Below are 24,721 nucleotides of genomic sequence, written 5' to 3' on the forward strand. Positions count from 1 at the left end.
GCTTAGGGCTGTTGTCCTGCTGCCTGACCCATTTTCTCTTGAGATTCAGTTCATGAACAGACATGACATTTTCCTTTAGAATTCACTGGTATACTTCAGAATTCATTGTTCCATCAATGATGGAAAGCTGTCCTGGCCTTGATGCAGCAAAACAGGCCCAAACCATGATACTACCACCACCATGTTTCACAGATAGGAAACATATAGGTAACATATAGGAAACAGATAGGTTCTTATGCTGGAATTCAGTATTTTCCTTTCTCCAAACACAATGCTTCTCAACCAAAAAGTTCTATTTTGGTCTCTTCTGTCCACAAAACATTTTTCCAATAGACTTCTGGTTTGTTCATGTGAGCTTTAGCAAATGCAGACAGGCAGCAATGTTCTTTTTGGAGAGCAGTGGTTTTCTTCTTGCAACCCTGCCATGCACACCATTGTTGTTCAGTGTTCTCCTGATGGTGGACTCATGAACGTTAACATTAACCAATGTGAGAGAGGCCTTTAGTTGCTTAGAGGTTACCCTGGGCTCCTTTGTGACCTCACTGACTATTACATGCCTTGCTCTTCGAGTGATCTTTTGTTGGTTGACTACTCCTGAGGAGGTTAACATTGGTCTTGAATTTCCACCATTTGCACACAGTCTGTCTGATTGTGGATTGGTGGAGTCCAAACTCTTTAGAGATGGTTTTGTAACCTTTTACAGCCTGGTGAGCATTAACACCTCTGAGGTCCTCAGTAATGTCTTTTGTTCATGCCATGATACAGTTAAGCAAACATGTGTTATGAAGATCAGATTTTGATACATTACTGTTCTTTAAATAAAACTCACACCTGATTGTCATCCCATTGACTTAAATCCCCTGATTCTAATTTCATCTTCAAATTAACTGCTAATCCTAGAGGTTAACATACTTTTGCCACTCACAGATATGTAATATAATTTTCTTCAATAAATAAATGACCAAGTATAAAATTTATTTAATTTTTCTCATTTGTTCTCTTTCTCTACTTTTAGGACATGTGGGAAAATCTGATGATGTTTTAGGTCATATTTATGCAAAAATATAGAAAATTCGAACAAACTTTCAAGCACCACTGTATTTAGAATTTATAAATATATATTCACGATTTACACGTATATACTCATAATTATAATGTTATATTCAGGATACAGGATATATGTATGTATGTATTTGCTCTTTACATGAAAGATGTAAGAAGATTGAGAGAAGTGCGTTAACAGATTGTTATGTCACCATTAGTGGGCTGTGATAAAGTCATATTCATGTTGCATTATGCATGACTGGAAGACCCACTTCTCTCTCCTGTCTGCTCTATTCACATCACACTGTATTAACTGGAGCGGCTCTCTATTGCTGCCGAGTGCCTGTGCTACCAAGCTGAGAAGCCTATGGAGGTCCATTGATGAGCAAAATGTTCTGTTTGTATAAATATGGAGCAGGTTTAATCCCTCTTGAAGTTCATGAACACCAGAAACACACAGTAGATAGCATATACCATTGCTGCTTCCACTTCACCTTTACATTAAAAATCCCAAACGTCAAAATGTAAATAAAATTTACAAAAGAGAACTTGTATTCTCAAACAAGCATTTTAGCTCAATATAAAAAGATGTGTGTGTGTGTATATATATATATATATATATATATATATATATATATATATATATATATATATATATATATATATATATGTATAAATTTTTTTCTTTTGCCAAAGCACCACTTGTGTTTGACAGCTACATAGCCGTCTGCACAAAGGAGAAGGAAAAGTCCTGAAGTAACACATAAAAGACTGGACTTGTCTCTGAATGAGAGCTGTGTGTGTGTGTCTTGCGGTGTTTAAATAATTCACTGAAATTTTTGGTTGACTGGAAAGTGTGGGGAAAACATTACTATCATAACTATTGCTTGAACAGTGTGATGATTTTCATGGAAGTAGAGGATAAACAATAAAAGTAGACATTTAATTGGACAGTTAACTTAATACATTTATGTATAAGCAATACAGTGATCTTTAGTGTTGTTGTGGTTGGTCATCAAGAAACTCATCAAGAGTAAACTCTAAAGTATGATTGTGGCTCTCAGATGGATTCCTGTTACATCGATAAAAGGGGCTCTCATGGTACTGTTGTCTTCTCTTTCTCATGATAATCTGTTTTTGATAATAGCCAAGGTGCCCAAGAACCTGTGGCTAGAACTCACACAGTTTGGCAATGAGCATGTACAGACAAATCACAGATAGAGTTGTTTGGCCACAGTAACAGGAGACATGATTGGCACAGACAAAAGTTAGCTTTTCAGGAGAAGCAGCTCATACCAACTGTGAAGCAAGGTGATGGAAATGTTAAGGTCTGGGGTTGCTTTACTGCCTCAGGGACTGGAAAGCTTGCATTCATTCATTCAGCTATTAATTCAGCATCATATCAAAGAGTGCTTGAAGATAATCTGTCTGAAAGTTGAAGTTGAACTGAACGTGGACCTTTCAAGAAATGGAGGGTTATGGAATGGCCTAGTCAAAGCCTGGATTTGAATTCCATTGAAATTCTGTGGGGGGATTTTAAATGGGTAATACATGCAAGAAAACCCTCAAACATCTTGTAACTGAAAGAATATTGCATGGAAGAGTGGTCAAAAATTCCAGCAAGCCTGGTGGACAATTATGCAAAATGCCTACAAGAAGTTATTTCTGCTAAAGGGGGCAATACTAGCTTCTAAGATCAAGGGTGTACTTATATACTTCCACAGAAGTATATCAGATCTGTTGATCTTTCTGTTGAACAAATGATTGAAAACTTCTGGGTTACGCACGTAACCCTGCTCCCTGAAAAGGGAACTCAACCTTGCGTGAGCTTTATACTGTGGGAAGCACCCTCGCACGTGACCGGTATCTGAAGCTTGTGTAACATCATGCCTATTTAAAGGCCTTCTGTGATCAGGTGACGTGGCAATTAACCGGGTCGTGTGATATAAAAATGGCACCTGTGAACTGTGCCGTCAGCCTCTATTATCTGAAGTGAAGACACAATTCACAGGCATGACCTAGTATGACAAAGCTACGCAACGTCTCACTCCCCTCTCAGGGAACAGGCTTACATGTGTAAAGCAGATGTTCAGTTTCAAAGTGAAATCAACATTGAGTGAGCTTTATGCTGTGGGAACAAGAATACCCACTCCATCATACTGAGGGCATGACCTATTCAAAAGGTCCAAGCCCGGGTTGGAACATATATCCAGTTTGTAATATCGAATGAATGTGTGCGGCATAGACCACCCCGCTGCAGCACATACATCCTGTAAGGGTACCCTTTGAACTAAGCCCTCGAGGAGGCGACCCCCCCAGTGGAATGAGCCCTTATGTCCAGAGGCGTAGCGACACTGCGCATCTCATAAGTGATAGAGATTCCTTCCAGTAACCAATTAGAGATGCGCTGCCATGACACAGCATCGCCCCTACTGTCACCCAGAAGTCAGAGCAAGAGATAGAGCAGTGCTCGTCTCCGGCTCCTCTTCCAGATTCATGTGGGATCTCCAGGACCTGAGCCAGCTGGTTGCCTTGGTAGTGGCCGGCCCAGATCCCCAAGGCTCTGAAACTCAACTTCCTTTGGCTGAGAAGAGAGCGAGTCACAAACAGAGCTGCCTAATTGTAAGGCGTTCACAATGCGCCCAGCCAGACTTCTTGAGGGCTACACTGGTGTGCTCCATCCCTAGACACTTCACACAGAAAGTGTGTCCATACGTCCCCATGATGAAATGGGACCAAGGCGTAACACACTTCCTGAATTCTCTCTCACTCATACTTTTCGCTCTCTCTCTTTTTTAAGGGACAGAAAAGTAAAGAGATTTTTTTTTTCTTTTTTTAAAAAAGATAGAGAGGAAATGAAGTTTTTTTTTTGCGAGCGTTACACAGACTGACATGCAGTCTTGCTGAAGATAATATAGCTGACGGCGTGGTTCACAGGTGCTGTTTTTATATCACGCGACACGCTTAATGGCCACGTCACCGGATCACGGTAGGCATGATGTTACACAAGCTTCAGATAACAGCCACTCACCAGGGCACTTCCCACAGTGTGGAGCTCGTACAATGTTGAGTTTTTCCTTGTGCTTTTGTTCAAGTATATCAACTTTATTAATAGGAATTGTTTCATAGATGATTGATTGCTTGTCCAAATATGTAAAAAAAAAAAAAAAAATTAATTAATTAAAAAGCCCACAATTTCCATGGTGTGTACTTGTTTTTTATACATGACTGTATATATTATGATTGATGCAGGTCAAAACAAGACTTGAAAATTCTTTCATCTGCATATTCATGTTCAATAAACCCAAAGTATGATTATTAGAGATTAATCTGATACTCAGTATCAGTATCATTCAGATACCAGCAAAAAAAAGTTGGATTGAATATGGAAAGTATATGTTTGATATTGGATCGTGTAAAAAAAAATAGAATTTGATTTGGAAAATAAATGTATTTTTGGAACTAGAAATATTTACATATAAAAAGACCTGACTGTTTTTTCTTTTGTTAGAGTTGATTTATATGGATCATTATCATGGGGCAGTGGTAGCTCAGTGGTTAAAATGTTGTGCTACCAATCAGAAGGATGTGAGATTAAATCCCAGTGCTGCCACTGCTGGGTTCCTGAGTAAGGCCCTTAAACCTCAACTGCTCAGCTGAATAAAAAATTCACAGTGGAAAACAGCACCTGCTAAATGCTGTGAATTTACAATGTAAGTCAATTTTGTGTGAAAGAGTTTCACTGCAAAGTGCTTCAGTTAAAAATATATTTTAAAGCTTAGTAGTTTTAAAAGAAAACAATATCACTCAATATCATATACTCAATATCAAGTATTATATCAAGTATATATCAAGTATCAAGTATATATCAAGTATATATCAAGTACTATTATTTCTTTTCAATATCAGAAAAGAAAAAAATGTATCATGTTATCTCTAATGATTATTTCTTCCAGCTGTGTGGTGACATGATTTGTTGCCTGGATAAAGAAGTTTACAGGATAAACAAAGTTTATGCATTTCAATTTCAGTGTTACCTGAGACATCGTGTTCTCTCTTTTGTCTTCAGAACTTTTATAATTGAATGCTTATTAATATCAATCCTGTTTTCTCCCTGGGGCTGAGGAGAAAAAATGTAAGTAATACATAATTAATACACCTTTCTGTAGATAAAGTTAAAGATAATATTAAGTAAAACCTTCATCCCCCTATGTGATGACTTAATTTCAATATAAATCATTGCATATTTATAAATATATGAACAACCTATGATGAACCTATGAACACAGGCAACACATTTGAGATCCACTTACAGTGCATCCGGAAAGTATTCACAGCGCTTCACTTTTTCCACATTTTGTTATGTTACAGCCTTATTCCAAAATGGATTAAATTCATTATTTTCCTCAAAATTCTACAAACAATACCCCATAATGACAACGTGAAAGTAGTTTGTTTGAAATCTTTGCAAATTTATTAAAAATAAAAAACAAAAAAAGGCAAATGTGCATAAGTATTCACAGCCTTTGCCATGACACTCAAAATCGAGCTCAGGTGCATCCTGTTTCCACTGATCATCCTTGAGATGTTTCTACAACTTGATTGGAGTCCACCTGTGGTAAATTCAGTTGATTGGACATGATTTGGAAAGGCACACACCTGTCTATATAATGTCCCGCAGTTAACAATGCATGTCAGAGCACAAACCAAGCCATGAAGTCCAAGGAATTGTCTGTAGACCTCCGCGACAGGATTGTATCAAGGCACAGATCTTGGGAAGGGTCCATCCATCCATCCATCCATCTTCTATACCGCTTAACCGAGCCTATCCCAGAGAGCATCGGACACAAGGCGGGGTACACCCTGGACAGGGTGCCAATCCATCGCAAGGCACACTCACATACACATCTTTGGACTGGGAGAGGAAACCGAAGTACCCGGAGGAAACCCCCGCAGCATGGGGAGAACAGAAAAACTCTCACACAGGGCCACAGTGGGAATCAAACCTCCAACCCTGGATGTGTGAGGCGAACATGCTAACCACTAAGCCACCGTGCGCTGGGGAAGGGTACAGAAACATTTCTGAAGCATTTCTGCAGCATTGAAGGTCCCAATGAGCACAGTGGCCTCCATCATCCGTAAATGGAAGAAGTCTGGAACCAGCAGGACTCTTGCTAGAGCTGGCCGCCCGGCCAAACTGAGCAATTGGGGGAGAAGGGCCTTATTCAGGGAGGTGACCAAAAACCCGATGGTCACTCTGACAGAGCTCCAGCGTGTCTCTGTGGAGAGAGGAGAACCTTCCAGAAGAACAACCATCTCTGCAGCACTCCATCAATCAGGTCTGTATGGTAGAGTGGCCAGACAGAAGCCACTCCTCAGTAAAAGGCACATGACAGCCTGCCTGGAGTTTGCCAAAAGGCACCTGAAGGACTCTCAGACCAAGACCAAGACAAAGATTGAATTCTTTGTCACGTGAATGGCAAGCGTCATGTCTGGAGGAAACCAGGCACCACTCATCACCTGGCCAATACCATCCCTACGTTGAAGCATGGTGGTGGTAACATCATGCTGTGGGGATGTTTTTCAGCGGCAGGAACTCGGAGACTAGTCAGGATCGAGGGAAAGATGAATGCAGCAATGTACAGAGACATCCTTAATGAAAACCTGCTCCAGAGCGCTCTGGACCTCAGACTGGGGCGAGGTCCACAGTCTTCTAACAGGACAACGACCCTAAGCACACAGCCAAGATAACAAAGGAGTGGCTACAGGACAACTCTCTGAATGTCCTTGAGTGGCCCAGCCAGATCCCAGACTTGAACCCGATTGAACATCTCTGGAGAGATCTGAAAATGGCTGTGCACCGACGCTCCCCATTCAACCTGATGGAGCTTAAAAGGTCCTGCAAAGAAGAATGGGAGAAACTGTAGGTGTGCCAAGCTTGTAGCATCATACTCAAAAAGACCTGAGGCTATAATTGGTGCCAAAGGTACTTCAACAAAGTGTTGAGCAAAGGCTGTTTATACTTATGAACATGTGCTTTTTTAAAAAAAATTTTTTTTAAAATAAATTCGCAAAGATTTCAAACAAACTTCTTTCATGTCGTCATTATGGGGTATTGTTTGTAGAATTTTGAATAAGGCTATAACATAACAAAATGTGGAAAAAGTGAAGTGCCGTGAATACTTTAAAGATGCACTGTATTCTCATTTATGGTGTCCAGAGATAATAAACAGAGAATCATGACTGTAATACTTTAAATACTTTGATGGGATAAATAGTGCTCTGTTAAATCTACTTTCTAGGACATCTCCAAATAATTTAAGTCTTAATACCTAATATGCCTTTGTTCTATATTTACTGTGTCAACATTATTGACATACATATAACTAAGACTTGATTTTTTAGCACTGTGCTGTCCCATCACCCTGGTAGCTGCTGAACTCACCAAATACATTTTATATGCATGTGTGAGCTTAAGTGCCTCAGAGCACTTTACACCAAGATGCTCCACTTTATTTTGCATATTTAATAATTGGGCTTATGTATTAAATGAGTAATACGCACAGGGACTCCAATTACACTGTGGCAGACACTTTTCCCTAGTTAAATTCTTATTTTACTTGATGCCTTTATTCATGCATTTAGATTAGTTTAATTTATGTGTAATAGCCGACAGCACATAATGTATATAATACAGTATAAAAATTACAATATAAGCCACATTTGAATAATTAAAAAGCTTCCATAGTCCATTTGTTCTCAATCCCAATCCCACTTCCATCCATCCATCTTCAACCACTTACTCCTTTTCAGGGTTGAGGGGGAACCTGGAGCCTATCACAGGGAGCCCCAATCCCACTTACTATATTAAAATTAATATGGTTTAAAATTAAATTAGACTGTCTTTACATGTTTATAATTTTAAGTTCTGTCTTCATTGTAAAAATGCATTTTATATTTCAGTTTAAATAATAAAGACTTTTTCATTTCAGTGGTTTAATACCCATTTTATTTGAAGATGAAGGATTGTTGTTTATGTATGTATGCTTATGTTCACATTCTCGTCTACAGGTGGACTCCAATCGAGTTGTAGAAACATCTCAAGGATGATCAGTGGAAACAGGATGCACCTGAGCTCAATTTTGACTGTCATAGCGAAGGCTGTGAATAGTTAGGTACATGTGTTTTTTTATTTTTTTTTATTTTTAATAAAGTTGCAAAGATTTCAAACAAACTTCTTTCACATTGTCATTATGGGGTATTGTTTCTAGAATTTTGAGGAAACTAATGAATTTAATCAGTTTTGGAATAAGGCTGTTTCATAACAAAATATGGAAAAAGTGAAGCGCTGTGAATACTTTCCGATTGCACTGTACCTGACACTTTTCTGTACTGTTATAAATGAGCTGGTTGAGTTCTTTTCTCTTTCTCTCTCGAGCACTGAGCTGAAAGAGTGTGTGGTCATGAGACAAAATCAAGTAGAGCATGCCGAGTGACCTGAAAAGCTGCCAAATTTTTTCTATTTTGCTTAAATGTGTTCATTTTTTTAATTTCCCTGTTTACTATCATGCTGCAGCACAAGTTTCAGATCAAAATAAATAAGATTACATGCAAGATCCCCCTGTGTTGGGTAGTTTCTTGCATAGCTACACCATGTTTGCTATTCTGCAGCAATTTGTCATTTGAAATTGTTCATAGAATTATGACTTTTCACTAGGTGCCAATGTGGGAATATCCCATAATGCCCTGGATCAAGAACGAGACATTGTACACTTGTGGAAGGGAATGTCACAGACAATCTCATATTTCAGTTCCTGTCTTCCCACAGGCAACACTAAAAGCTGGTGGTGGCTGGATCAGATAAATTTCTTCTGTGGTTTTTAACATTGTTGTGGTGTCAGGTGTGTATTGTCCTCAAGACATAGTTTGTATTTCCAGCATTGTCTTCTCCTAAGCGCCAACAAGACCTGTCTCTTTTCTCTTTCTGTCTGGGAGCAGCAGCTGAGCAGTGCCATCATAAGGCATTTTCTTCTGTAGCTCTCTTGCTGACAAATATGATTATGAACTTCGGCTTGATGCAATACCCAGCGACAATCGCTGCCTCACACTTGCCATGGGTCTTATTATAAGATCAAGCTGTAGACAGAGGTTAGCTAAGCTTTTTTGTTGTTTTCATTCTACTAAGCAGCCTGCTTTTGCTTCATGACCTCTAATGTAGCTTCCTGTTCAGGCACCCTAGTTTCATTAATCCCACTGCTACAGACAGTTCTTAAATGTTTTATTGTGGAGGCGTGGTCATAATGTCCATTAAAATCACGAACATGTATTTAGATGTTAGCACTTACATCATAATTGCACATGCATAATTCTACCCAATTTCACAATGTCTAGACACTGACAGGCTAAATTAACCAGTGCAAGAATAACATATTTCTAACTAATGTATAGGTTTGGGTACTTGTAATGGTCATTTCAGAGCAGATTATAAAATAATGAGAGTCATTTGAAATTTATTGAAATGACTAAGCCCAAACAACACACAAAACTGTAGATTAAGTAGAGAGAAATTTCAAGTTTGCAAGTCATGAGATAACAATAAAAGAGAGTAAAGGCAACACTGTGTTGTAGGCCTCAGACACAATTTAGAGTCAGTGCCTCACTGCTCTGAAAGAAGTGCACTAGACTGAAACAACAACAAATGGAAAAGTCTAATGTGCATAAACAAAGACTTGATCCATGACAAGTTTGAACAAATACATTAGTCTCAGGGTCAATCTTAAGCTTCTGTCATATTCTTTGCAATGACCTGTTGTGGTTGTAGAGAGAAAATCAAACAAATCATAGCTACAGTAAGCTTCACTAAAGCCATTAGTGTTTGCAAATGTGTTGGGCACGCTTGTTTTACTTGATCTTGGTGGAAAAAATACAGCTGTATTTTATATTTTGTTTGCATTAAACAAACCAATAAAGAGGATCTGCTTTAACACAGCTTGGTTTGCTCATATAACCAAGGTATTTCTGACAACAGTGATCTTGTTTTGTAGAGATTCCTGCTTGTCTTGGGATGTTCTCTTTGCTTTGTGTGTTTTGCTCAATTTTGTTTAAGGTCTTTAACAAAGAAACAAGCTTATTATCTCCTGCTGAAGTAATTGTCTCCTACAGTCCAGTAATTGCTGCAGAATAACAAGCAGCACTGGAGATGATACTGAGCTATGATGAATCAAATACTGTTCTTGTAGTTGGCTGAACACAATGCATCATCCTGGTGACTCATAAAAAGGTAATTTATTCACAATCAAAAAGCCAGAGGAGGGGTTCAGTTCACATTAAAACTACACATGGTCAAAATAGTCGAGTTTTGGGATGTAAAATTTTTTTTGTTTAAAAAATAGAGAAAACTGAAATTATGATTTGAAATACAATGGGGGTTTTTTTTTTTCCCTGAAACCTTTTGACCACCTGTCTTTTGATGAAGCATTTCTATCCTGATGGGAGTGCTCTTTTACAGGATAACAATGTGCGCATCCACAGAGAACAAAGCCTTACTGAATGGTTTGATGAGTGGGAAAAGGATGTATATCATATGTTAAGACCATCACAGTAACCAGATCTCCACCCAATTCAACAGATACATGAGATTTATGGACTGTTAGAATCTAAAATGACTTTTAACAAGGAAACATTTGTAAAATACATTGCTTGAATTGCAGACATAAAAATACTGATTTCAATTCAGGGTGATTATAAAATGTAAATACTAACATGTTATACAACAAAATAAATCTATTAACAAATAATACCATAATATGATTAGAAAGTGGTGATTATAGCTACAATAGTATAAAATATAGTCAAGTCAACCATGAGCACTTCCAAATGTAAATTGTTATATTCTTCCGGAAGATCTCCTTAAGTGAGATTATTGAGACGTGAAGGGTGAGAAGCTGAATTCTGTTCATTCTGTTGCCAAATGTTTAGCCTGACTATTTTAGCCTAAAGTCACACACTTACAGGTCATGAAGTATCTTGGTTTGATGACATCATCTGAAATAACAATTTCCAATCTTAAGGCAAGTCACCACGGTCTGTATGTTACTCTTTAAAAACAACAATAATAACAACAACAACACAGTTACTAGACTAATTGCTAAAATGCAAATCCATGTATAGTCTGAAAACGGTTAAAGAAATTAAATTAAGAGAACAACCCCGCCCCCTGGTGGTTAACTTACTATTACACAATTCATCATCCAGGAATGCCATACATGAATTTATTTAAAGTTATAAAATGTGCTATATTTGCAAATAAAAATAAATGTAAACCTATACTGGGTAATAAAACTATAAACATTCTTTACAAGTGCAAAAAGTATACTCAACATTAAGCAGCATTTAGGTTATGGAGAAACGCTTCCTTACAGAAAGTCAAGGAGTTGTACAGTCTGATTGTCACTAGGAGAAAAGATCTCCTGTCATGTTCTGTATTGCTCTTTGGGGGCCTGCGTTTCTGGCTGCAAGCATTGCTTGGGCTAAGTACTGTGCTATAGAGTGCGTGAGCAGTGTTGCCAATGATGCTGTGGAGTTTCTGCAGCATCCTTCTCTCAGCCACTTCCTCTAGTCAGACCAGCTGCACACCCAATATGGATCCAGCCTTTCTCATTAGTTGTTGGTCCTATTGGTATCAGATTCCGTAATCTTCCAGCACACCACTGTGAAGAGCACCACTGAGTGGTAGAACATATAGCATGCAGATGCATCATAGCCTCCTCTCCACAGAAGTTAGAGTCTACTCTGACCTTTTTTGTACCGAGCCTGAGAATTCCCTACTCATTCCAGACTATGGTCCAGATATACTCCCAGATCCCACTCTAAATGAGCTTTTGATATCATTGCAATTATTTGCATAGTAATTATTTCTTGTATCATTATTAAACACTATTATCCTAGACTATACTTCAAAATTAACAAGTGAGTCCCCTGTTGGGATACCACGTGAGTCATACTGATACTAGATTTGCAAATATGTGTGTAAAGTAAATGTAAAAGACTCTAACGTTGCTAAAGTGACTTTAACTACAACATATGTGCACATTTCAGATAAATAAATTAAAACATCAATACAACCTATATACATCATTTTGCCTGTCTCAGACCACCATGAATACATTTTCCTTGAAATGTAATTATTTTTGCATTAATGTGTTAATCCATGTAACATCTCATGCTTAAAACATTCTTTTCCACAAGCCATAAAAAAAATCCATAGATTTTTTTAAAACATACATTTACAATGTATGTAAATGCCCCCACACATTCACGAAGAGCTTCACATATACATATATCCATGTATTTAAATGTACAGCATGAAGAATGTTAATGAGATGGGCCATAAATCTTTCTGTGTTGACAAATCTGATCATGTGAGCATGTGCCATATGGAACCAAAAAATCCTGGTCAGTTTCTGAAAGTTTTTGAACTTTCTAACTATGAAAGTTTAAGGAAACACTGTTGTTTGTTAAAATTAACTGAGTGTCTCAGTGTCTCCTACAGCCATGTATTCCTTCATTGTTCATAGATGGAGGAATCATTACTAACTTACACTACATTACAGTTATAATTGCCTTGTCAGACTTACTCACACACACACACACACACACACACACACACACACACACACACACACACACACACACACACACACACACACACACACATTCTGATCTGCTTTTCTTTTCCTCCTGACTACATCTGGCACCCTCATGAGGAATCTTTGATTCTTTCCATCACCCTCTGCTTCTCCCACTCTCTTAAGATCACTGACAGCAGGAGCCTATAACATTTGTGAAGCAGGATTAACATTCTTACTTTTTAAAAAATTTTTTACATGCTACACAAAGCTCTATCGCAGTGAAATATATAAATGTAATATGTAAAAGTTCTAAAGCAGCCAAACTATCCAAATCTGATTCCCCAAGCATGTTCGACACAGTACACTTTTGATTCCTTCTTAAGTGGAATAATGGACAATAAGCCTCTATTCATTTCTAGCTCAGCTACACAGGACTGACTTTCTGGTTAGTGGACAAAAAAAATGTCTCCCAATAACATAACAGATAAAACACTGTAGATTCTTAATCCAAACTTTATTCTCTCTCCAGCCAACATGTCTTGACACTGAAAATTATTGGATGTATATAAAAAAAATCAAGTGCTGTAAGTAAACTGGTTGTTATATTCAAAGGTGGAATAATCTTTCTATGTATTACTTCATTTTGCTATATTTATACTGAGATATATTTATTTATACGTTATATTCCAGTATTAATAAAATTGAATACTTGTACACTTATTTAATTACATTTCCAAATATAATCCTTACATTTTTATGTACACCTTCGAGGTACTCATTAAAATGTTAAGTCTCTTCTTCTCTCATCTTGCTGATGCCTGTGCAACATTTATCAATAGAATGGGCTCAAATTAGCATCCAATCATTTTAGTTTAGCATCCAAACAAGTTTATCAATATTAAAAAACATTATCAAAAATCATGCCAGTTTGACACCTACAGTAACCTTCTCATGTTACACGATGCAGTTAGTGCTATAGCTATCCATGTGTGTCTGAAGATAATAAGCCACTGGAATGCAGTGTGGAATTTTATGGATGAGCGCCCCCGTCCCTATCTTTGTAAAATGTTTCAATATGCTGGAGTAATCAAAGAGATTTGCTAACACTAACTGCCTATATTTAACTAAGTTAGCCGGTTTCCTTTGATAAAATCAGGTTAGACAAGAATGGATTCCAGTATGTAATGTAACGTAACTGGATAGCAAGTGAAATTCTAGCTAATTGTAAATATTAGTTATTTACTAGATAGTTAAGATATTTTATTTCTGTTTAATTCATTACTAAAATAAACTACATTACATTAGCCAAGCATATGACCAGCAAACTTACAGAGATTGGATAATGTTTTCAGGTAAACCTATATAGATGCTTTAAAAGGACAATTACCTTCTAACAGTTTTAGATGACTTATAAAAGTCTTTTAATTTTTATTTGACTTTTTAGTACTTATTAAAAGTAGCAACTGTTTTACTTTCATTGCATTTTTGGCTGAATACTTCCATGTTTAATTGAGTAAGATTTTGACACATTACCTATACTTACTTACCTATACCTATCAGTACTTTTCCCCACCCACTGTTATATTAAAGTAGTATAAAAGCAATGCTGGTAAGTATATTCAAGTCGATTTTGTCTTGATACAGATATAGATAATTGATATATGGGGTGAAATCATATAGGTTTCTTTTTTTGTGTAGAGAAGTTTGTAGATTGTGCTGTAAAATCTCAGTAGAGGTGTTCATATACATTGTAGTGTTAGTGCTTTATGTGTGTACCATACACTCATTAATAATGATCTTAAAACTGACCCAAAAGCAGGTTGTGAAAATACTTTTGGAGCACTAGATGGAGCTAATTCCTCAAGAGCCAGGTGGGGTTTTGATTACTCAACTGTGTAAAATAGGACCACCACCATGGCTTCTCCTGCCTCTCCTCTTCCGTCTGTCTAGATTCCCTTGTGTAATACCGGTTCAGTTGGTTATAAGGGTCAAATCGCTCATACCTAGCCAAATGAAGGATGTTTAATTCATTACTTTCTGGATCCAGTGGAACTTTCTTAAGCACAAAGTCTACTCGCCCAGCATTCTGCATGTGAGCAGGGAGGTGCACCCTCTTCATGACTCTGCTATAACCTGGTGCTGAGGCACTGACAATGTGGGTGCCTGGTGTCAGCAGTCTCCAGTAATCACCATTTTCAGCTGATAAAACAGGCAGAGATGTACATTTAGACGAAAGGTAATACTAATTTCAAGCACAAACAGGCCATTGTGTATTGATTGGAAATAGTATGCACATCTAAGTCATAAATGCATAGCACACATTTTTTAATTAAATGTATTTAACCATTACTTCATTAGTACCTGTGGTGACGTAATGCCGGTTCCCTCTTAATGACACAATGGCTCCTTTAATGCCATGGCCATCTTCATCTTTCACAATTCCTTTAATTCCCCTATGCACCTGGAATATATATTTTTGTTTGCATTTTGCATTTACAGCATTCAATGTCAATAGTAAGTGGCTGAAATCTAAGGATACCATACTCAATCATTAAAGGACTGAATGGCCCCTTTCCCACCCAAGGGCACTGTATACACGTAGTTTAAAATTTAAAAAAAAAATAAAATAAGATAAGCATTGACTGTTCATTGAAATTTAAAAGATACAGGACTGAGGGTCAGTAAAATATGATATTTAGACAGTATCATACATATTTAGTCATATTTACAGTAAGTAAAATATACTTTACTTGCACTTTAAACAAAAGTGTCAAATTATTTGCATTTAAGTATCAAAAATACAGAAAAAGCATTAAGAACTTTCTATGCCATTTTATATGTACCTATAATAATGATACAATTTCAAAAATACTGTAGAAAAAACTTTTTTAAAATAAATGCCCTAACAATCTGAACAGTCGTTATTCTATTGTTCTTGCTCCGAAAAGCTCATTCTGTCACATTTGTTTTCCTGCTTGAAACTTGTGCACTGATATGTGTACAGAAGGAATTGGGAGAGATTGCAAACTTCAGGATTCTGATCTTTGAGGGGGAAGAAGTGTACAATACTGAAACTAGTAGACTTGTTGAGAAAAGTTGAAGAGATGGGCAGCTCTGTTCTACCTGCGGGTAGGGCTAATTTCTGGGTCAGAAAAATGTCAAGAGAAATTTGAAATTAAGTAACTAATCTTTTCATTCTATGATTATTAAAGGTATAAAACATGTTTTTTTTTTCTTTTCCAAATTGCCATTTAGTGCACCTAATAAACTACACATTGTGCATTTTTATTAGATACATATGCACATTTTAATTTATTTATCCAATGAAGTCTTACCGACTCCAACAAAGTCAGGAGAGCCTCTTTATTTTCTTTCCAGCCTGTATATAGATCGTCCTCTGCTGGGAATTTGTCACAGCCCAGCTCTACTGTTATCTCAAAGCAGTTTGTGTGGAGATAATTAAAGTCTCCCATTCCTGAAATAAAAAGGAAGGTGGGAATTTATTTTATATTAACCTGATCATGGCAACGTTCATTAAATTAACAGCCTTTAATGTATTTTCACCATACTTACCTCCTGCTATGCTGTACCACTGAGCCCCATTTACAATCCCCTCTTTATCAGCAAAATTGCCACCACATCTGTCTGTGTCCTGGCTGGACATTGTGGCATGGGCATTTGCATAAATTTTGGCCAACTGTCTGAAGACCTGCAATTCAAAAAGCTTGTGTAACACTACTGCAATTGTATTTTGTTTTGAGTTTTGTATTGTTTCCATTGCATCAGTTGGTTTGCTGCAGTTTGTAACTAGTACTTATTCATGGCAGGGTTACAACAGTGCAGTGATGAAATCTGCCTATTAGCTGCCAGGAGTCACCTGCTCGTCTGGCGTGGGAGAGAACATGTTCTTTTCTAGAGGATGCTTTGAGAGGTCATAAGGGTAAGATACCACCAGGTCTCCTCCATGAAAGCTAGCAGACAGTACAAATGGAATGGACCGTATCCATTTCATTACAGCATATGTCTCTGGAGCAACCTTTATACACACACACACACACACACACACACACACACACACACACACACACACACACACACACACACATTACACTGCAGTGTAACTATTTACATAAATAAAAACATTACAAATATATAATTTTTTGTTGTTGAACTGGTGTACTAACTATAATATATTGTAGATATAAATGTATTTTGTGGGGCTTCTGTATGTAAGGATTGAGAACTCCTACCTTACCAAGCCAGTATGAGTCTGGGATGGGAATATGGTCACTGTGAAAGTACTTTAGTCTACGCTGGTTGTAGACATAAGAAGTCAAGTCTGGGAAATTCCTATTGAGGTCTATATTCTGGGCATTGTGACGGCCAGCTGCATACCCAGTGTATATGGCATCCTGTAGATTTAATATTACAGCAAATGGATGTTATCTGGACAATGCTTTTAACATTTCTTTTAAAGTATATTCTTTTTGGAGTACTGATGATTAAAACCACATGTTCCTACTTGCAAATTCTTGTAAACCATTGTGTGAAATCCATGCATGCCTCAATGGTTTACTTCAAAGGCATCATAAACTCTCAAAATAGTCTTTTAGTAATAAGTTGTATTTCTTGTGTAACAACACAACGTTGTGTATCATCTCTGTCAGGACAAAGACATGTCTGTAAAACTATCTTCTGAAGTTACAGACACTGAGACTAATGTTACATCAGTGCAGTTGTAGGCATTTGTCTAAAAGTTCGAGTGGATATAAACTTTGCAGGAAAGTAACTTTCAAGTAGGACAGTTGAAATCCTAGACACATTCAGATGGCTTGACTGTGAACAGTTTAATGCAATAAAATACAAGCATTTCCTTCCTCTATCAGGATAGAAAAAATTAAATAAGAACTTTTCTTCAGATGGTGACATTAGTCAATAGTAAATGCAATACTTGGAATCTATGAAACATGAGAGTTAATAGCTTCTCACCTCATCATCTGTGTAAGAACTTCTGTGCACTTCAGAGAGGGCTAATTCATAGCCGTCAGGATTCATGGAGGGCAGAATGTGGATGCGTGTTGTGTTGATGAGAGTCTGGATCCGTGTATTTCCCAACAGATACTCAGAGCACAAGTACTGAGCCAAGTAAATCAGCAGCTCTCGCCCCATGACCTCATTTCCATGCATGTTTCCAATGTACTTGACCTCTGGTTCCACTTAACAAACGAGAAGACACAGAAAAACAACTAGCTTTGTGGAGAAATAGGCCACTATCATCAAATATTTTATTTGGTGTCTGTTGTCCACAAAATATATTGAGTTGTTGTTGTTTTTAGATTGTTATATTGTCTTTGGAGACTTTTTTAAAGTACCTCTGAAAAAGTTACATGTAGCCTGAGGTTGTGCTCTACAGAACAAGATGTCAGATTTAATTTCTGTTCCACTGCATTTAATAAATCATCTTACTGCTATTGCTTTTGAATCACTTACATAGTTCATGTTCTCCAGGGTTGCTTGAAAACTCAATTACCAACAGGTCTCTCTTTTCAGTGCTCTGTCCAATACTATATGTCCTTGAAATGTGAGAGCAGTCTTCTGCTGTCTTTTTGAGAATGTTAAACATCTGTTTGTTGGAGTGATATGTGAACGGGATTACTGATGATGACTCCTCTATTGGCATGCTATCCATTTCAGGCTCCTCTGACTCTTTAAATAAAAAAGTTTAAAAAGTTAAAAAATAAATTCAAATTGAATAACCACACAATATAAGAAACCTATATAATTACACAATGCCCATTTGATGGGTGCAACTTTCCAGATTGATTTGAAATTAATAGTTAATTTGTAGCATATTAATAGAAATTAATAGTATCCATGAAAATTATTTTTATTTTATTTTTTGCAAAAAAATAAGAATCGTCAAAGTATCGGTGACATCTTAAAGGAAGAGAAAGCTCAAGGAATGTGTCTGTTTATATTTTATGGTTGATGTTATGGTTGGAATTTTTCTACTCTGACCTTGACAAACCATGTCTCTATAGACCTCGCTTTGTGCACAAAGGCATTGTCATACTGGTATAAGTTTGGGTCCCTTAGTTCCAGTGAAGGGAAATTGTAATGCTACAATTGCATTTTTGTAATTGTACAGAGAGATTCTAGACAACAACTTTGTGGGAACAGTTTAGCAAAGGTCCATATGGATATGATGTTCACATGTCCACATCCATATTTTGGACTTATAACGTATATATAAAGGTGCTTAAAGGTATAAATGTTTACCCTTTTTTAACTTAGACAGTAAAAATAAAGTTACTGTCTAAAAATAAAGTAATACAGCAGTATAACAGAAATTGCTAATGACCATGGCAGACACCACAAACTGGGCTGTATATTAGGATTCGATGGCCCAGGGCAAAACACGTGAACAAGATAATACACAGGGATATGTTGTACCTTTTAAAGTATACCTTGCATCAAATATTTAATATCAACATGGGATTAATTAAGTAGCTAAGAGATTGCGCTAAACATATGTTAGTCTTTTGCCTGCATAGTCAATCTGCAGCTTATATTCTAAATGTAGTTACTGTACTTAAGGAGCAAAATGCTGAGCAAATTTAGATAGAAAATCTGTGTATAATAATACAAAGTGGCAGAGCAGGTAAGATGAGTAGTGAATGTACTTGCAGTGATATATGTTAGATTAATTACTTATAAACTACAGAAAGATGTATACAAATGGAGTTAGTTATTCCTGTGACTTCAGATCAGCTAGGAAAGTCACCTTTGATGTTAAGGTTTAGCAACTACGGGTCTCAAAGCTGCTTTCTATATTCTGACTGCACTGAACTGCACCTCTCACAGATGGAACTTCACACTATTGTACTTTTTGTACGGGTTCACTTTTTTGTAGACCATGGTCGTGCTCAATCAAATTGATCGACAGTCGGGTGCTCAATCAGGAAATCAGCTGACTACACAATCTTAGGGAAAAAAAGGGTTCCTCAAGGGTACTTTGGATAGTTACATGTTCTTTACTTCCTAAAGTGATGCTACTGGGGAACAAAGTTTAAGTGGAAAAACAAAAAGAAATGCTTCAGGAAAAAACGAAAAAGAAAAAAAAAATCTTACAATAACCTGGTTGCATAATTGTGCACACCCTGTTAAAATGGGTCACGTGACTGTACTCGGAATTAACCAATCACATTCATGTTCAAAATTCATGTTCAAAAGTAATTATCATACAGCTCAAATCAATGAAGTGATTCTGATTATCCTCAAATAAAGACTGTTTCTGTAGGATTTTCTTGCAATCTGCTTGGTTTCATCCGAATGCTGAAGCCATGGTCTGCAAAGGGCTCACAAAGCATATATCAGATCTCATCAAAAGGTATCAATCAGGAGAGGGGTACAAATGAAATTTCAAAACATTAGATGTACCATGGAACACCATGAAGTCCATCAAGAAGTGTAATATGGGACACCACAGTAACATTACCAAGAGCAGTATGTCCCTCTAAAATTAATGAAAGGACATGACATAAAAGGCTGCCAAAAGGCAACATTAAAGGAGCTGCAGGAATATCTGGCAAGTACTGGCCACTCCCTGAATGTGACAACCGTTTCTCATATTCTTCACATCTGGGGGTAGATGGATAGATGAAAGCCCTTTCTCACAAAAAATAAATATCCATTCCCACCCAGATTTTGCCAAAACTATGAGGCAAAATGTATTATGGTTTGTTAAATACAAGGGAGTTTAAAAAATTTTTTTATGCTAAAACACATATTTGGCACAAAAACACCTAAAGAACATCATACCCACAGTGAAGCATAGGGTTGGAAGCTCATGCTATGGGGATGCTTCTCTTCAGCTGGGACTGGGGCTCTAGTCAAGATAGAGGAAATCATGGATAGCTCCAAATACCACTCACAAATCTGTCATTTTAACAGGGGTGTACAGACTTTTTATATCCACTATATATACTGTAGACCTATTCATAAATGTCAGTGCATGCTATTTAAAAGCATTTCTAATTGCAATGAGGGTTAGAAAAAAAGTTTTCTTTTAATAGCTAGAGTTCTACCTTTCATCATTGTTGTATTGATCTACGTAGAACCTGTCCTACTCAGGGACAAATTAATCAACACTCTATAGTGCTAGATGGAAGTACAAGCTTCTGATTATAAATGTGAATATGTTTATTCAGTTTACTACTTCATTCTTACTAAAATTTTCAGTCTAGGGTTCTTCAGTTTGTCCCTCTTGGGGAACCATAGAATGTTCTAAGTAGAAGCGTAGGACAATAGAACTGAGGGTTTTCGTTTCAGAAAACCTACTAAGTAAAACCCCTTTACAAAGCTGGAAACATTAACCATGCACTGAACAAACCGCTTTTTTATGAGTGCATTTACAATTGTCATACACAATATCAGATTATATGTAATGTATTTATTTTGTGCACTCAAATGAGACAGAAGGATAAAGAAAGTTCATACAAAGTATGAAACAAGTTATCGGATTAAACATTACCTCTCAGGCCTTCCAGTGGGTCATAGCAGCCCTCCTCTTCACTAACAAAAAAGCGGTCACAGTCTAGATAGTAGGGCCAAGCCATTCCAATGCTCTCAAACATGTGGTCACAGGCTTTGTGCACAGACTCGCAGGTGCTGCGACAGGGCTTCAAGATCTTGTGGTCCTCACAGCGTGGTGCTATGATGGAGCAGCCCAGCATGCGTATATCTGGATTGCACTCCCAATTTAACACTGAGTGAATTACATTCAGAAGCAGATACTCCAAACTCTGCTCAGCCTCACTGCGACTTTTTTGATCCAGGAGGTTAGGGTACATGGTGGTGGAGTAGGGCATATCTTTACAGTAGGTCAACATGATATCTGTACATTTGGCTATACAGGTAAAAGAAAAACACAATATACCCATCATAACTAAAATTCACGTACTTCATTACATGTTTTAGTATAGGTAGTTATTTGTGTGCAAATATAATGTAATACCTGTTGTGGTGCATTTTCTTCTTACATTATACCACCCTTAAACATTAGAAATGATTTTTCATGGGTATCTGCACTATGTTTACTACCCTGTGCAATAGAAAACTATATGTATGTTCCAATATGACTTCACTGTTCCACATTTGTCTCATTTACAACCGATTATGAGTGGGGAAATACAGTCCAGGACAGAATTACTGGCAACCTCACTCATGCATTGTCTCCTTGGCAAATTTTCAACTGTTCCAGTTCTGTGGACTGTTCTTATTTTGGCCCTAATGCTTAATTGTATATCTCAGTATCAAGATCTCTTGGACAACCATGCTTCCATTTTGTCTTTCAGAAAAATAAACCCTGAATTGAAACCATTAAATAACAGATGTTTTTCATTTCTTTTCAGTGCAACATTTTGTATTGTCAAGTGAGCACTGGGAACTTGCTCTGAATCCCTCTCACAAAACAGGCCTTCTTACAGATGTCAATGTTAACGTCTACAGTGGTGCTTGAAAGTTTGTGAACCCTTTAGAATTTTCTATATTTCTGCATAAATATGACCTAAAACATTCATCAGATTTTCACACAAGTCCTAAAGAGAATGCAATTAAACAAATGAGACACAAATATTATACTTGGTCATTTATTTATTCAGGATAATGACCCAATATTACATAACTGTGAGCGGCAAAAGTATGTGAACCTTTGCTTTCAGTATCTGGTGTGACCCTCTTATGCAACAATAACTGCAACTAAATGTTTCCTGTAACTGTTGATCAGTACTGTACATCGATTTGGAGGAATGTTAGCCCGTTCCTCAGTACAGAACAGCTTCAACTCTGGAATGTTCGTGGGTTTCCTCACATGAACTGCTTGCTTCAGGTCCTTTCACAACATTTATATTGGATTAAGGTCAGAACTTTAACTTGGCCATTCCAAAACATTTAAAACTATTCCAAAACTTTATCTTCTTTAACCATTCCTTGGTAGAACGACTTGTGTACTTAGGGTCATTGTCTTGCTGCATGACCCACTTTCTCTTGAGATTCAGAAGCTTTCTCCATTCACCCCTGACATGCACACCATTGTTGTTCAATGTTCTCCTGATGGTGGACTCAGGAACATTAACATTAGCCAATGTGAGAGAGGTCTTTAGTTGCTTAGAAGTTACCCTTCGCTCCTTTGTGACCTCACATACTATTACACGTCTTGCTCTTGGAGTAACTATGGTCCTGAATTTCCTCCATTTATATACAATCAGTCTGACTGTGGCTTGGTGGAGTCCAAACTCTTTAGAGATGGTTTTGTAACCTGTGTTCAGTAACCTGTTCTTAAAATAAAACAGGGTGTTAACTCACACCTGAATGTCATTCCATTGATTGAAATCACCTGACTCTAATTTCACCTTCAAATTAACTGCTAATCCTACAGGTTCACATACCATTGCTACTCACAGATATGTAATATTGGATCATTTTCCTCAATAAATAAATGAGCAAGTATAATATTTTTGTCTTATTTGTTTAATTGGGTTCTCTTTCTCTACTTTTAGGACATGTATGAAAATCTGATGATGTTTTAGGTCATATTTATGCAGATAATGCACTATTGTATCTGGTAAACAAATGTATGTTTATGCTTCATTTGTGCATATGTTTATTACATTTCTGCTTCATATGTGTTGGTACTGTGTTATGTTATATATAGTAGCCCACAGTAGGAAATAATCCAAATGCTTTCTAAAAAATATCAGTTAACCTATAGGCCAAATAATCAGTTTTACTTTTTTTTTTTAATAAAGCAAAATCATGATATTGTGACATATGCAAATACATGGTGAGACTTTATACCAGCTGAATCTGTCATTATTAATGTCAGTTTATTCAGCTAGCAGGATCAGTCTCCTTGGCTTACTTTCTTTTGCTCTTGCTTACTTTTACTACATCTATGACTATTGTACACCTGTTACAAAAAAGTCACATGAGCTGCTCATGTGAATAATCACATGATTCAGAAATGTGAAAATGTTCACGTGTGGACGCTTCACACATGCATGTGTATTTTTTATTTAATGTAGTTTTCACAAATAATTCATTTATTTCACATTTTTTATGTGATCATATTATTCGCACGTCACATGTGTTCATTGCAGGTGTTGAAATGTACTTTGATTTCACGTGTGATCAAATACAATTAACATAACCACATGCGAAATGTGTGTGAGTATTCCGTAAGGAACACACACCCACATACACAAACACACACAACTCTGTTAACTCACGTTTTTCCTCGGGGGGAGTTCTGCACTGTCCTGTGTGGGAGAAAATTTTTATTTTAAATCAGAATTATAGTGTAAAACGCTAGATGGCGTACACTATGGAAAATTTGATTAATGCCTGATTTCCAAATGACTCCATGTGTGACATGTGGTGCACTTTAAAGGGTGTAAAAGCCATCCCTTTATATCTAATGCAGTGCACATATACAGGGAGTTTGAGGCCAGTTGGAATCCAGCCATTAACTTTAAAACAGATTCAAACAGCCTGTCTATGTACACCAAGTAGTCTGCCAAGTTTCATTACTATAAATTCTGCTTGACTCCAAATATAACCTCCTGCAGCTCTTTGAAATTCTAAACAGTGTGTAACTAATGTATCGTATTAAATTATGTAATAGCCATACATTTTTAACATCAATTACACAGTTGACCAACCTTGAAAATAGCTGCCAGGTTTACAATGCTGCGGAAAACCCCAGATAACTCTTCCCAAAATGTTGAGGAAAAGAAACGACCATAAACTTGCCATTTTGCCCAGTTTTATATCCATACCGTAAGTAAAGTGTAAACTGTATCAGTCCGAAGCTCTCACTGTTTCTAGCCTCAGCGCTCTGGATGTCTCCACTCAAGCTGTAGCTACAAAGCTCTCAGATTACACAAGGAGAATAAATCAAGAGAAAAAAATGTGCTGCTGCTCTTGCTGTCCCCTTTCTGAGATGCCTTGTTGAGTTTCAGAGGCATTGTGCTGCCTGTGTATTTTCT

The 24,721-nt window shown here is 37.1% G+C and overlaps 1 protein-coding gene across 2 annotated transcripts; it reads right to left on the bottom strand.

Annotated features, from left to right (window-relative positions):
- Positions 1-13,169: 13,169 nt before the first annotated feature.
- On the bottom strand, positions 13,170-24,692 carry LOC108268203 (carboxypeptidase Z). Of its 2 annotated transcripts, XM_017473016.3 has the most exons (11): positions 24,395-24,692; positions 23,963-23,992; positions 21,208-21,582; positions 18,165-18,380; positions 17,664-17,890; positions 16,925-17,086; positions 16,552-16,710; positions 16,248-16,383; positions 16,010-16,149; positions 15,036-15,135; positions 13,170-14,873 (listed from the first exon to the last, which is right to left on the bottom strand). In XM_017473016.3, exons 1-11 carry the CDS (start codon positions 24,507-24,509, stop codon positions 14,527-14,529), a joined length of 2,007 nt encoding a protein of 668 aa, XP_017328505.1. In that variant the 5' UTR covers positions 24,510-24,692; the 3' UTR covers positions 13,170-14,526. The 2 variants fall into 2 exon arrangements, with proteins under 2 accessions (XP_017328505.1, XP_017328506.1); XM_017473017.3 differs by lacking the exon at positions 21,208-21,582 and having other exon boundaries at positions 24,395-24,690.
- Positions 24,693-24,721: the final 29 nt, after the last annotated feature.

The sequence above is a fragment of the Ictalurus punctatus genome, chromosome 7 (genome assembly GCF_001660625.3).
Source record: "Ictalurus punctatus breed USDA103 chromosome 7, Coco_2.0, whole genome shotgun sequence".
Classification (NCBI taxonomy): Eukaryota; Metazoa; Chordata; class Actinopteri; order Siluriformes; family Ictaluridae; genus Ictalurus; species Ictalurus punctatus.

Coding starts and splice junctions, on each gene's coding strand:
- LOC108268203 (XM_017473016.3), bottom strand. CDS start 24,509: ATGGATATAAAACTGGGCAAAATGGCAAGTTTATGGTCGTTTCTTTTC. Junction 21,583..23,962: donor AACTCCCCCCGAGGAAAAAC/GTGAGTTAACAG, acceptor TTACCTGTATAG/CCAAATGTACAGATATCATG. Junction 14,874..15,035: donor CCGGCATTACGTCACCACAG/GTACTAATGAAG, acceptor CTGTTTTATCAG/CTGAAAATGGTGATTACTGG.